Below are 15,589 nucleotides of genomic sequence, written 5' to 3' on the forward strand. Positions count from 1 at the left end.
TGAGTACATGTATTCTGTGTCCAATTCGAAAATGTTCTGTTCGTCATATATGCCCACAGCATGTATGTCCCTGTAGTAAGGATCATCCTCCCTACTTAACCTTCTTATGCTTTTATTGGTCTGGGATCTGTTCAGCATGTTTCAGGAATTTGAGGAGTTGTTTGTTGACTACAGTTGTTTAACACAAGGGCTGCCTGACGGGAAAATATTAGCAACTGATTGTGGTCTAAACAGGAGAAATCACATTTTTCAATATTGGTGAGATGTTGTGGCATTACGTGTAGAGTCATATAAAAATAGGCCTTACAGTAACCTCCTTTTGGTTTGTAAGTCACTGAGAGGGATTTCACATCCCCATGCCTGTACACCCCTTCATCTATGAAGTTTCCTTTCAGCAATTTCTGAAATACAGCAAGTCTACTCTGGGAAGTTTGGCAAGAAACCATTTGGCTGTTCTGGTTCATACAGTGCCAAGCAGTGCCTGCTTCTATTTGTGTTATTTTTTCCTGACTTGTTAATAGTAGAGCAACTAAACTGCACACATTGAAAGCAATCCATCTGATGTTTTCTGTATTTAATTTTCATTGTACATCTGGTGCAGTTATTTATTGATCTCCACTGTACTCTACTGCATCTCAGTTTTCTGGACAGGAGCATCCATACATTGCCACTGGGCTGAGAATTATGAGTTACATAAATATATTGTGTGTTTTCAGAGGGATTTTCCTTCCAGTACTTCAAAACACTGTTAAAATGACAGTGAGAACATGGTGATGAAAAGACATTCATTATAAAGTACAGAGTATAGAAAATGATACAGAGACATGTATAGAGGCATTTCAAGCATCAAGCACAAAATGGTGTAAATTCTTAAATGGCTCTCAACCAGAAAAACCTGAAGGCAGCTGTACATCATGCACCAAATAAAACACATAGTTAAAAAAATATATTTAGGGTTTGTATACTAGAGGTAAAGTAAGTAAGGATATAAGATCAGAGAATCATAAACCAAATTGAACATTTTATAAGTGTTTGAATAAAGCATTATAAAGCCTCCCTACAGCAGTGAAAGTATGCATTATTGCCTAATATTTTTAACTATTTCTAAACTGAGTACTATTCAGTACTATTCTCATGATTGGGTCAAGGCCATTGTCATACTGCATGTATTATCTGAGGGGCTAAGGAGCCAGAATTCTTTTTTTTTAATGATGTGACTGCTGAGTCACCGTGCCTCTAAACACTTGACATGAGACACTACCCCAGTACATGTGTGGTGGTAATTTTACAAACTAACAATATCATTATAAACTAATACCTACAGAGCTATCTGCACAAAAGGCTTAACTACTTTTAAGACACACAACAAAGGCTGCAGGACTTCCATCGCTTTCTCTTACTAGTTTTCTGTAGCTTGGAGCTCGGCTCTGTGAGTTGGCATTTGTTTGGAGGGAGGTTGTCAATGAGCTCATAGAGTGTGAAGATGCTGAAAGAGATCTCATCATATGCTGTCCTTGTGCCGTTCTCAAACAGACAGGCAAAGGCTGTGACTGGGGGAACTCCGGGAGAGGGCAGCTCCAGGTAGGCCAAGTCTGAGTAGGCACTCGGCCCCTCGTAGATAACCCAAGGCCCAGACCAGCTGTCTGGATCACGGGGGAAGAGGCTCAGGAACACCCCCAGGTCCCTGCGTGCATTGGGCCAGGTGGGGTGAGAATACACCACCCAAGTGGGTGTGAGGAAATTCTGTTCATGATTTGAGACTGAGGCAGATGGACTAGAGGAAGTAAGAAGAGACGTCCAGTGCCGCAGACGTGTGTCCCTGGCCTCCTGTAGAAGCTGCAGAGGGGCAGGGAAGCCAATGATACTGCCATGGCACCCATTGCGCGGCTCCACCAATTTCTGCACCAGCTGACCATCCTGAAACACAGCGCCGTCGTCCAGGCTGAGGGACTGCACCCGGCACCCTAGTGGGCTCCTAGCATTGCAATACAAGATGTTGGACCCGTCCTCCTCGTCGACCGACACCATCTGGCACTCTACGCTCTCTGGCCCGGGGACCGCTTCTCCAAACCGCCACACAAGCCCATGTGTGTCGCTATGGAAACAGAAGGAGTGGGGTGTGGTCAGACACACCCTTCCAAGGCACTCTTTGCAGTCGATGTGGTATGCATATGCTGGGACCAGGAGACGGCCTGACTTCAGCTGGATTCCGTGGCCAGGACCCAGAGCAAATGTGGCCCACTCTGAGAGCAGGAGAGAAGCAGAGTCAGTACAGGTGACATGGCAGCCATGGGATGGGCAACTGACGTTTAAAAAGAGAGATAACTGAAAATGATTTGATGAGTACCCTAGACCCATAAAAAAGGACTTTAGTCTCAGTGCTTTTTTTTTATAGGCAGGTAAAATTATATCTTTGCTTAGTGATGTAAATGTTTTCATCACCCTGCGTAATAACCTGGTGGTTGACAAAACGGTAGCATGTAAATAGTGAATAGTGTTTGTCCCTAAATGGAACCCTGAAAAACAGGTGGACGATACAACATTATCAACAGCAATAGGAAATTGTCAATTTGATGTGTGACAAACAGCAATTCCAGTTATTCTCACCCAGTTTATCAGCTCAAGTGGAATGACCTGTGGTGTCAAATGCTGTACTTAAAATGAGACACAAGACTGGAATACTCCCCAGCACTTCTGTGCTATGCCTGCCTAAAACTAGAAGGCTTTTTAAATATCATCATGCTTTTAAACTTCTATTAGCTTCCTTGGAACAACTGTCTAATATCCATAATATCCCCATCACAATAAAAAAACATTAGAGATTAGTCCAGGGTTTGCCTTGAAGGAGCAAACAACTGTCTCCATAAAGTCATCTGGAGCACAGCTTGTAATGACTAGTATATCCTAATCTTATGCATCTAAAAGGACGGGACTAATAAAAGTCCGTTACTTCTTTAAGTCAGTAAACTCCATGACTTGGGACTAGAGGAATAATCTGACACACATCAGCTCTCTAAGATCCTATAGAGAAATGGGTAAATTAAATTAGGACCAGGGCCTGATCCCCACAGGTAACAGGGAATCTTTACCAGGTTGTTGACTGGAAAAACTTTGTTATACAAATATGAGGAAAGGTTGACATTTTTAGCATCATTACTCCAGAAAGAGGCAATTTTATATTAGCATGTACTGACAAAAAAGTATGTCAGTTAAAGCTGTGATAAAACCAAATAAATGCCAAAGAATTCAGCTGCACCACTGCAGTAGTCACCCTTAATGGTGTCTCCTATCACTCTCTTGGTGAGGTCTGTCACAGGGCTCCAGGTGTCCCCGTGGTCGTTGCTGGACACGTAACAAAGGCGTGTCACATTCTTCCCTGTCACTAGTTGATAGGCTTCTGAGGTGTGTCCCAGCACAGCGATGAAGAAAAGGAAGAGGGTGCCGGTGAACTCATCATACACTGGGCAAGGGTTCATTGACCTGTGACCCTGCAGATGTGCTGTGGCCAGCACACGCATGTCATTCCACTGACGGAGAGGGGAAGAGATAATGAATGCCACAGATGAAGGAGTCAGGTTTAACATTTAAAAGAGATTTTGAAGGTTTATACATCGTCTACACAGTTTTATGTAGTGTGCTTGATACTAACAAATGACAATGTTTAACAATTTAAAAAAGTACTGACTACAAAAACAAACTTACACCTGACCAAAATATGTTAGCTGCTAGTTCTTTTCAACTCAAAACACCAAGCTCTATAGTAATGAAAAGGACAACATTTGTCCAATAGCTCTCACCTCCACATAATTCCTGTAGAACTTGCCCTTGCGCATGACCAGCAGGTTGGCCTGTGCATCGGCTGGGCTCAGTCGTTCCTCACAGAAGACCAGGAAGGACGAGGAGCTGGGTAGGTAGATCAGTGCAGGCACACGGTATGTCACCCCACTCGCCTCCTTCCGGAAGAGCACGGTACGTGCCGGAAAATAACTCTGGGATCCCCTCATGTCTGCAAAGAGTCATAAAATGAGAGGTAATGCCATTAATCTACAGCCTTCATATTTAGATTTAAATATTTTTAGTACATCACGATAGTATAGACAAGCTTTGGTATAGTTCAATGGTTATAGACTAGCTTTTGAAAGTATTTGATACAGCATATTCTGTCTTACTTATAGTGTTGATTAGAACTATTCGTTTGTGTCACCTTTATTGTATCAAATAAGTTTACCTAATGACAAGTAAAGAAATCTGTGTATTACGTTTCTTAAAACTCATAAAGTGTTCTCTAAAAATTGATACTTACTATTTGAAAGTTGTGACTGGAGAAAAGATTGTGAAATACTCCTTAAATGCCAACTCTGGGTACAACCAGATGCCTCTCCTCCCACTGGTGTCTGTATCTGGTGTCCCTCTGTCAGTATGATCAATGGTTTCAGGGTTGACTCCAGGACACAATGGGAGAGGGAATAAAAGAACTGTGTGTGTGTGTGTGTGTTTCGACCAATATTGCTATGGTAGCTGAGCAGTTGGAAGGACAGTTCTGAAAACACACAGAACTCCCACAACAGAATGTTTCCCATTCCACTGACAGCGTTTGTCCCAACAGGCCTCTTGGTTTAGGTCTACTGAATAGTGAATAGGGCAGCCCCTTTTTCAGCCACATCCTCTTGTCATCTGCTTCCCTCAGCATTGTCCATAACTCCCTCTGATTCTCTTTTGGATCACCGCCATCCATTTTGTGTCCTACAGTCTTACATTTCCTATGTTGTGTTTGTTGCAATGTTACACTAAGCATAGCATAATCGCATAACCATGTAATGCCTTCATGGGCTTAAGTTTATCTTGTTAAATGACATAAGGAGGAATGCTTTGACATGCCACCTGACATGCTATTCTGTATATGCACACATTATAATCAGAAACATGCCCCGTCCTTTACACACATTTTGTCTACACAATGTCCAAATACTCTGAAATAGCCATATTTTCATTGTATGTTAATTTCAGCGCATTCTGTGCACAACCTTGCATCTGCTCAGCAGCTACAAGTGCCAAGAGCTTTACAACAAGAGCTTTTATTCTGAAAGGCCATTTCAGCCCATCAGGGCTGAAGCCCATTAGAGCTGTGTTTGCCAAATATTTAAATCATGATCCTGTCATTTGCACACTAGTGTATTAATGTAAAAGCAGAAAAAACAAGCTTTCAAGAAGGGAAGTTATAAAAGAAATGAGTACTTACTATGTCTTGACAGTGAAACAGGCTGCAAGCTTCTTAAAACATTTGTGTCAGCGTATGAATGTGGGTGAGAGCGTGTGAACATGTGTGCGTAACTGTGTGGGTATGTGTGTGTGTGGTAGTGTGGAGGGTTGGTGTGTCTATTAGTGAATGACTGTGTGTGTGTTTGTGTGTGTACATTAGGGGCATGCTTTGGTCAGCCCTGGCCTTTCAGAGTCAGGTTGACAGCGTGTGCAGTGACCCATAAATGGGCCAGACTCATCAGAACTATAGCAGCCGATGAATCAGCAATCAGCAGCCATTGTGTGAGCACTAATTACTGCCGTAGAACCACTATGTGTGTGTGTGTGTGTGTGTGTGTGTGTGGTTGTGGGGACAGAGGGGGAGTTGACAAGTTTCATTTGGAGTGATGAACACTGGCTTGAGCAGCCACTGGCAAAGCCTGTTTGCTGGGATGGCAGAGGGTAAAGGAAACCTCTCATTACGTATGTGAAACCACACAAATAACAGACTTGCCTATTCTTCCTGTCTTCTTCATCTGGCAGACATATGGCAATAAAGCCATATAAAATTAAATTGTTTATGATCCTTACTCTTTCCTTCTCCTGTGGTATCCCACTGGCATATTCCAGAAATGGTGTGTTGACTCCTTCCTCTCTCCTCCAGCGAGTAAGAGATGATTTAATTGGTGTGGCCATGCAGCATGCAAGCTAGTGGCTGTCACAAGAGAGTAAGCAACACTTGTAACCCCTCTGTTGTTTCATTTACATGATTTTATCCATCTTTGGTGTTACATAGCCTAAAGTGTCATATTGGCTCTAGTTTAACACAGGTTAAATTGGTACTGTTACTCAGATTGGGATTGAGGTTTATAACAGAGGTCGTTAGGTACAGAGCTTTGCAGTATGTAAAACGCACTCAGAGATGTTCTAATGACTGACACTACCGCCCAGGGGTTTATAGATTCCTTTCTAGCACACCCACCCCTTATGTCTGGTTGCAGATTCATAGTGTCACAGTGTAGAGATTACATTGGCAACCTTAGAAATAAGAATACAATTTTAAATAAAATGATTTAGCCTACAAAACTGGATTTATGTTGGGTAGAATACTGAGCTAATGTTATTGTGACAAACAATAGGTGACAAGTGGTAGTGTTCAATGACCCATGGTTCTTTGCATGTTTATTATGTTCTTACTGTTGTTCTTCAGAGTTTATAAAGGTAGGTCATATACATGCAATGTCACTGATTTAAATGTTGACATTTGACAATTCTTCAAGTTGTATGACAGCTGACTTAATCAGAATAACTGATTTAGCACCGATCTAGAGTAGAAGGCAGCTGGGTTGGGAGCTTATAGAGATACGATTGTGATGTATAGAGATCTGTTCACACAGGCCCACAAGCACTACCACACAGACGTTTCCTTCCTGTGTGTAACTGAAAATGTGTCTGGCCTTTCTCACCAGTGAGTGCAGTGTTGTCCCCAAAACTCTGCCAACTTCTGTTGGTCTAAACCTCTCCTCAAAACTCACTTTTATACACAGTATGTTTCACTTAATAGTAGTATCATTGCTATCATTATTATTATTAGTAGTAGTAATAGTAGTAGTATAATTATTTATTATAGCTGTCATCATAATGTCGGTAGTTTAAAATTCTGGTTGTGCGTGGGAGGTAGGAGAAGCAAACTAGATGGCAATATACATAGGCTATGGGGCAGCTCATCCCTTGAAGCAGATGTAGCTTAATAGAAAATTCACAAAATGGATTCAAACTGTGATAACTTGCCTTTGTTGCTGTGAATTGTATATACGACATGATGCACAATTTGAAGCATTAAGCACTTCAATGGGTTGGTCAACTGACCTTTTGAGGCGGATTTTGAAGCGCTGCTTTGCCATTTTGAATCGCGCATCCTTGCTCTGCTCATGTTCATGTAAAGATGACTGACAGTAGGTCTGACAAATTACAGTGTTTGATCACTCTCACTGCATTCGGTGGGTCGCTGTTAACAGTAAGACAGTGATGCCAGGTTATTCCTCACATTCAAAAAAGAGAGATTACAACGATAAAGACGTCCTTCCTTTCAACAAACATTAATTTGGTCGACAGGATCCTTGTGTAACGGAGGTTATCTTCCCCTCGCTGTTTCACTCTGCGTTGTGTTTGTTTAAGAAGGACACAGCCACCGACCTGATGTTCACACGTTTATTGCTGCTTCCTGATACATGCAAATGACGAACATAAAATCCGTTGGACAGAGTTAGCAAGACGCTCAGCTCCTCTGTCCCATACATTCGAAGAAAGAGCTAACACGTGCACAAAACACACAAGTGCAAAACGTGACCCACCTGATACATGCAAATGACGAACATAAAATCCGTTGGACAGAGTTAGCAAGACGCTCAGCTCCTGTCAATACAAATCAGGCAAGCCACTTAAAACAATATGCACAAAACAAGCTCACATGTAGGCTAGCTAACTCGCCAGTGTGTGTCTGCAGGACGTGTACCTACCTCTGTCCCATACATTCGAAGAAAGAGACAGAGGAAAGGAAGAACCCAGAGACAACCTCTCAATCACACCCACTTCAAAACATTGTATCCAAATAATACTCGGGAACCAATAATCTGCACCTTGACCGTGCTAGAGAATTAACCCATGAAGGGAGGGAAATTCAGGGAAGCACATTAAACCCTGTTACACTCACCCCCACTGACTTCACTGAATTTACATCCATCCAAGCAAACAAAAACAAAATAAAACAATCGAAAACATGCAGGGAAAGTGTAACCCATAATAAGGACCGAAGGTCCACCAGCATCAGAGTGCTGTCCGTTGACGGACTAGAGGAGCAAGGGGGCCAGCTAGAGGGGTCAACCGGGCCCTAACTCATCCTAGGAAAAGGTGCCATATACACCTTGCTAATGAGGGGTACACCTACCTACAACCATAGCCTAATGTAATAGGCAGAATACGCTGATCTCTCCCCACAAGGGGAGATATACAGGATCAAGAAAGAGAGAAAAAAATTAATAAATAAAAAAAATTCACAAAAGAAACTTATCAAAACACACACATATATACAAACAAACTAGTGCATCCTACCTACAGAGCTCCTCTTAGGAGACTCCGCACCCACTGTAGAGCCATAGTCTGTATTAGCCTCCTCACAGGCCTAACAAGTCTACCCCGCCTAGTGCATAGCCAACCCCCATGATGACCAGGTGAAGCACGTGTGTGGGCAGTAGACCTAAGAGTTGAGGGGGGCTCCACGGACAGAGACAACTCAGCACTATCACTTGGCACAGCACAGGCAGGGTTGCTGCTGTGCAAAGACAGCACAGTGCTTACTGAGTCCAAATGAACTGTATCCGGAGCCACTTGAATCCCCTGTGAATCCCCTATGTCGCTACCATGAGATGTGGAAGCACCAGGAAGCCCAGCCACCCACGAAGCTGTGCGGTCGACAGATGTATTGTCCCCACTGGACCCTGAGACGCAAGCCTCACTGAGACTACCCCCAGAGAATGACAGATTCTCCTCATCATCCACATCGGTCAGTGGCAGGAAGTTAACTGGCATGATGAGGTTCCTATGTACAGTTTTTACAGTACCTGATGGGCTCCTGATGTGGTATGTGTGTGTCCTACTATTCACAGTGACAACAGTGTAAATAGTCCCCTCCCACCTATCTGCCAGTTTCTTCTTGCCCCGCTCCCCCTTGTTAGCCAGTAAGACTCTGTCACCCACATTAACCAGGTGTCCCTTAGCCTTTCTGTTATACAGCTCCGTCTGACGAAGCTGTTGTTTCTCTGCGTTGGTCTGCGCCAGAGTCATGGCCTCTCGCAAATCCCTCCCTAAGGATGCCACATACGTGTCGATATCAACTGTCTCCCCGTCCAGCAAAACACTTTCGAACATCAAGTCTACAGGCAACCTAGGAGTGCGGCCATACATCAAATAGAAAGGGGGGTACCCTGTGGTCTCGTGAACCGTGCAGTTATACGCAAAAGCGAGGCCATTCAACATTTGAGGCCACTTGGCCTTTGACCTAGGTGGTAGAGCCCTGATCATATTCCCTAGGGTGCGGTTCATCCTCTCTACCTGACCATTCCCCATGGGATGATACGGGGTGGTGTGGGACTTTTCCACCCCAGCCAGTTGGAGCAACTCAGCAATTAAAGAGCTCTCAAAATTAGCCCCCTGGTCAGAATGAATACAAGCTGGAAATCCATAGACACAGAAGTACTTGTTCCATAGGACCCGAGCCACAGACTTGGCCGACTGACTAGGGCATGGGAAGGCACATGCCAGCTTAGTGAAATGGTCAGTCACTACTAACACATCAACAGACTTATTATTGGAGTCTTCTGCAGACCAAAAATCAATGCACACTAACTCGAGAGGTGCTGAGGAAGTAATGGAAACGAGAGGGGCCCTAGCCTCAGGTTCCGGAGCCTTGCTCACTACACATCTCTTGCACCTCTGGACGTAAGCCCGGACATCTCTCTCAAGCGTGTCCCAATAAAACCTCTGTCTGGCCAACCACAGAGTACGCTGCTGACCCTGATGACCAGCCTCATCATGTACCCCTTCAAGAACCATGAGCCTTAGTGCCTCAGGTACCACATACTGGAAAGCATTCTTTTTGGACACAGTATTCTTAGACACCCTATACAACACGCCCAACCTGGTGGTGAGTTTACTCCATTGCCTCAGGGTTCTAAGTGTCTCCTGGGACTCGTGCTCCCGCTCCCGCCTGGACGGACGACGCCCCCTGTCAACAAAGAACCTAACCCTGGAAATGGTAGCATCTTGACACTGCTTATCATACAGTTCATCATGGCTGAGCACTGGCAAAGGATTTTGGCCAGACATGGCCATAGCCTTCAGCTGCTGAGCATGAGAGACGGCCCTAAGCCTAGCGCCGTCCCCCCAATGGTGAGAGGACTGTAATACAGCAGACACTTCTTCACGCGAGACTCTACCACCCACCTCAAACTGAACAGCATGTGCAGCCCCGACACACACCTCGTCAGGCCCAGAAACCATCCGCTGTTCCCTCACTTCAGAAAGCTCAGTGGACAGGCGAAACATATCCTGAACTGCATCCACTTGCAAGTTCTCTGCCTCTTGGAGCAGATCAGCATAGGGAGTTCTGGTCAAGCGGTGCATAACTCTGGGCCTCACAAAAGGCTCCCTGCTCAGAGCATCCGCCACCACATTCTTGGGACCGGGAATATACAAAATATCAAAATCATACGGTGCTAGCTTAGCCACCCAACGCTGCTCGCATGCATCCAGTTTCGGCTTCGTCAAAATATACTTAAGTGGGTTATTATCAGTCCACACTGTGAACCTGTGACCCCGTAGCCAGTGACTAAATTTATCACAAATAGCCCACCTCATAGCGAAGAACTCGAGCCGATGAGCAGGATATTTAGACTGGGCATGATTCAACGACTTGCTTGCAAAAGCAATGGGCCGAGCTTTGTCTAGACCAGGCTGCACCTGGGACAGTACAGCCCCAAGACCACTAGTGGACGCATCAACAGACAGCAGAAAAGGCTTAGTGAAATCTGGATGGGCTAAAGGCACACTATTCACCAGTGCAGACTTAAGGGCCTGAAACGCCTCTGAACACTCAGGGGACCAGTCCTGAGGGCAGAGCTTTCTCCTTTGCACGGGCCTACTCACCCCCTTATTCCTACGTGGCCTTTTAGACCCACCTGTAAGTACAAACAGTGGCCTTGCCAGTACAGAACAGTTCTCAATGAAATGCTGGTAGTAAACCACCATACCAAGAAAGGAGCGGATCTTACTCGCCGACGGTGTGGTACCATCAGCCTCCATCAAATCTGACTGCGAGACATTCACAATAGCCTCAACCTTGTCTGGATCACTAGCAACACCCTCCTGAGAAACTATATGACCTAGAAATTTCACAGACCTCCTAAGAAATTTACACTTTGCAGGCGACAACTTTAGGTTGTGTTCCTTCAACCGCTCAAAAATCATGCGTAATCGCTGCAAACTCTCGTCTTCAGATCTCCCGAAACATAACAGATCATCCAAATAACAGAGAAGGCTTAAGAAATTTTGATCCCCAAATATGGAGAGCATCATTCTCATGAAGGAGGCGGGGCTATTACACAAACCCTGCGGGAGCCTGTTATATTCATGCAATCCTAATGGAGATGAAAAGGCGGTATACTTCTTATCATCCTCATGCAAAGGCATGTTGTAATAACCTGAGGTTAAATCCATAGTGGAAAAGAACACATTACCACCTAGAGCAGCAAGGACATCCCCTTGGTGAGGAAGTGGGTGAGCATCCTTAACCGTGCGCGCGTTAAGCCACCTAAAGTCAGTGCATAATCGCAGGTCCCCGTTCTTCTTCCACACCAGCACTAATGGAGAAGCGTACTCACTACTAGATTTTCTAATTATCTCTTTTTCCTCCATTTCATCCAAAGTCTCTTTCAACTTCTGATAATGTGCTGGGGACAGCCTGCGATATGGCAACCTGAAAGGACGGTCATCTGTTAACCTGATCCTATGGCAAAACTCACGTGCCTCACCACAGTCAAGCTTATGCCGAGAAAAGATAGACTCGTATTCCTTTATCAGATCAACTAACCTGTCCTTCCCACAAGGAGAGGCCTGACAATCGTCAATGGGTATAGACCCCAGTCCAAGGCCCTGCAATGTGCTATCAACATTCCCAACCACGCCACCAGAGTCACTGTTAACAGACAAACTGCCATGAGAACTGCCTGACCTCACCGTAGCTACATTCTGTGACACCAAGTCATGATCAAAATCCTCCAGGGCAATGCACGGGTACACATCTGCTACCTTTGCGTTCCGGCGCAAGGTTACTGCGTCGGGCGTGGGATTAACAATCTTAACCGGAAGCCACCCATCTCCCCACATAGGAGAGACAATACGTCCAACAAGCATCTGTCTATTTATGCAGCGCGTAGTGCTGGGCTCCACAACAACCGTGCTGCCAACAGAGATACGTGTTTTCGGCGGCAACCTGCCCCACACCAGATGCTCAGTCATAGGTTGGAGTGTGACTGCACTCTTCAGCCTCAGTGTACCCACTTTATCTGGAATGGACTCACCTCTCCATCTCTCCAAATTCGATAAAAGGCGTAAAAACTGGCTGCTATCACCCTGACCTGCTACATCAGGCTGACTCACAACCCGCCAGAAAGCATCACTGGACTTAAATTGCCTGATAAGAGGCTTCAACACATTAGTGCCAACAATCAACGGGTCCACCTGTCCCTTGATAATCAACACAGGAACTTCAAATTTGAATCCATACATCTCAATAACCATGTCAAGCACACCAAGAGGACTAGTCTGTTTACCCCCGCAACCAACCAAGACAATATCCACAGGAGTTGGAGACTCACCCAGCAACACACCTGCTTCCCTCAGACGTGGCACAACGTCTGCACTAAGCGTGGTCGCCATTGACCCAGTATCCAACATCCCCTGTACTTCAACCTTGCCCTGCACTAAAACCGATGCATAAAACAAACTGTCACTCTGTGTCACTCTCATGGTGTTCTGCATGACTACTCTGCTTGACTTTGGCAAGGTTTCACACAAATACGAATACACAGACTCAATGTCATCATTCAAACCGGAGGGTAAACTAAGATGCCTGCCACTGTCCTCCCCCGAATGGAGGCTCACTAGTTTCCCTGAAACGGCTTCAGCGTCTGTGCTGGCTCCACCGCCACAGGCACAACAGCCCGACTCCTACCTAAAGACCTACCCTGACATTGAAGTCGTGTGTGGCCAGGGCTAAAACACAGAAAGCACAAATTATGCAATCTACAATGTGACTGAGTAGAGTGGTCGGAACTCTGACACACTCCGCATCTGAAGTTGCGCGTCACACTTTGCCTAGGCTGGCCAGCAACTTGCGCATTACACACAACCATCTTTTCTAACACGTCAAGCAACCTGTCAATTTTGGTACCCTCCGCAGCTGCACTACCTAGCTTGCCCACCCCCACTGTAGACTCACCAGTCGGCACACTGCTGACCACCGCCCCACTTACCGGTGTGGCTGTCAAAGTGGTGTGCTGAGATACATGGCCCACCTTTCCCGCACGGCTCCTCAAAAACTCATCCAACTGTGATTGGACTTCACAGGCCGTCCACATAGTCTGTGGCTTACTCAGGAACATTAGGGACAAGTCTTTTTCAGGGCAATGCCTAATAAACATGGCCGCAACCTCTACAGTTTGCGGCTGCAATGCCTTACTGCCTTTTCCCATAGACTGTTCAACTACCTCAGCTGCCTTGTTCAGCCTGATCCAATAGTCCAAAGGCTGTTCACTGGGATACGGCAAGGTGGCATAAAAATCAGCCAGCGGCATACCTGAACGCACCACCGAATCAAAGTGTTGCCGGAGCACCCCGAACACAGCCTCCACATCCCCAGAGTCAAACACATGACTATTGCTGCGCAGCCAAATGCGGACTACATCTCTGGCCCTGCCCACCAGTCTGCCCACCAACTCATCCACACATTCCCGCCCGGTGTAGCCACTTCTACCTAAGTATGCCCTCATTAAACCCTCCCATTCAGACAGAGAGAACTTATCACTGTTATCACCTCTGAAGAACGGAGGCTCCTTCTTCTGAGATTTAAGGACCAGATTCAATTGTGAGCCATCAATAAAGGGACCACCCCCCGGTGAATGACCAGTAGATAGAGATGGAGAACCAGAATGCATGGTATGCAAAATATTTGCACTGACTGCCTGACTAATGTTAAAACTGATATCCCTAACTTGTTCACTGGTCAGCACCGTAGGGGTGTCAGACCTAGTGGATGCTTGTGGTGATAACTCTTGGCGCACAGGTGTAGAAAATGAAATCCTATTCCTAACAGTGTCGTCACCCATCAACCCAGGACTACCTGAAGGGCTAAATGTCGGAAGACCCCTCCCCCTCCCAACACTAAAGTAGTAACAACCAGTAGGCTCCATAATAAGTACACGTTAATAGAAAGAGAAAACAAAATTGAGAAAGAAAAAATATATATATATATATATATAATATACCAAAATGATATAAAACACAGTGTTACGATTCAAACATATGAATTGTTCATTTGCACCGCCTCACTAACTGAGACCACAGATGCATTCACCCTTGCAATGCACTCAGTAACAGTTCAAAAGATACACGGTGATGCATGCACGTGCATCAAGCGTGAGGCACGCTATAAAAGCAGCAACGTCAGTGGCAGCGCACGTCGGCGTCGTCGATGGTCTCAGGTCGGCGTTGTCGATGCAGCTAGCCCAGTGTTCGGCACACAGCTGAACAGAGATCCGGGTCGTCACGGCACCACTGTAACGGAGGTTATCTTCCCCTCGCTGTTTCACTCTGCGTTGTGTTTGTTTAAGAAGGACACAGCCACCGACCTGATGTTCACACGTTTATTGCTGCTTCCTGATACATGCAAATGACGAACATAAAATCCGTTGGACAGAGTTAGCAAGACGCTCAGCTCCTCTGTCCCATACATTCGAAGAAAGAGCTAACACGTGCACAAAACACACAAGTGCAAAACGTGACCCACCTGATACATGCAAATGACGAACATAAAATCCGTTGGACAGAGTTAGCAAGACGCTCAGCTCCTGTCAATACAAATCAGGCAAGCCACTTAAAACAATATGCACAAAACAAGCTCACATGTAGGCTAGCTAACTCGCCAGTGTGTGTCTGCAGGACGTGTACCTACCTCTGTCCCATACATTCGAAGAAAGAGACAGAGGAAAGGAAGAACCCAGAGACAACCTCTCAATCACACCCACTTCAAAACATTGTATCCAAATAATACTCGGGAACCAATAATCTGCACCTTGACCGTGCTAGAGAATTAACCCATGAAGGGAGGGAAATTCAGGGAAGCACATTAAACCCTGTTACACTTGCATCCCCACGATTTGCGAGCTATGTGAACAAGTGCAGATTAAACTTGAAGGTCACTTAGACCAATACCTGACTTGGAACACTGGGTCTTCTACTACAAGTTTTTCTCGCGAAACTGCTGATGTGCTGCTTAGCATAAACAGCTTTTGCTACAGTTAGCTAAGTTTAGCCATCTCATTTTAGTCCTACATCTGACTTGGATTCAACATTGAAAGAGACAACGCCGAGAGTCCACTGGATTTTCTGTGTGTTTTTTACCCTATGGGAAACTAGAAAGCACAGGAGAACAGGAGTAGTAGCAGTGGCTTGTGTACGAGTTGGCTAGCTAGCCGTTGCCTAAGGTAAATTAATGTTTTATCCAAATGTTTACGTC

The 15,589-nt window shown here is 45.3% G+C and overlaps 1 protein-coding gene across 1 annotated transcript; it reads right to left on the reverse strand.

Annotated features, from left to right (window-relative positions):
- Positions 1 to 559: 559 nt before the first annotated feature.
- neu4 (sialidase 4) lies at positions 560 to 4,984 on the reverse strand. The gene is made up of 4 exons (XM_031566003.2): positions 4,304 to 4,984; positions 3,798 to 4,006; positions 3,272 to 3,527; positions 560 to 2,243 (listed from the first exon to the last, which is right to left on the reverse strand). The coding sequence occupies exons 1-4, from the start codon at positions 4,578 to 4,580 to the stop codon at positions 1,354 to 1,356; spliced, it is 1,632 nt and encodes a 543-aa protein (XP_031421863.1). The 5' UTR covers positions 4,581 to 4,984; the 3' UTR covers positions 560 to 1,353.
- Positions 4,985 to 15,589: the final 10,605 nt, after the last annotated feature.

This window comes from Clupea harengus, chromosome 4 (genome assembly GCF_900700415.2).
Source record: "Clupea harengus chromosome 4, Ch_v2.0.2, whole genome shotgun sequence".
NCBI lineage: Eukaryota > Metazoa > Chordata > Actinopteri > Clupeiformes > Clupeidae > Clupea > Clupea harengus.

Excerpts from the sequence above, each read along its gene's own strand:
- neu4 (XM_031566003.2), bottom strand. The coding sequence starts at position 4,580 with ATGGGAAACATTCTGTTGTGGGAGTTCTGTGTGTTTTCAGAACTGTCC. Across the intron at positions 3,528-3,797 it reads TCTACAGGAATTATGTGGAG|TGGAATGACATGCGTGTGCT; the intron begins GTGAGAGCTATT and ends CCTCTCCGTCAG. Across the intron at positions 2,244-3,271 it reads GATAGGAGACACCATTAAGG|AGTGGGCCACATTTGCTCTG; the intron begins GTGACTACTGCA and ends TCCTGCTCTCAG.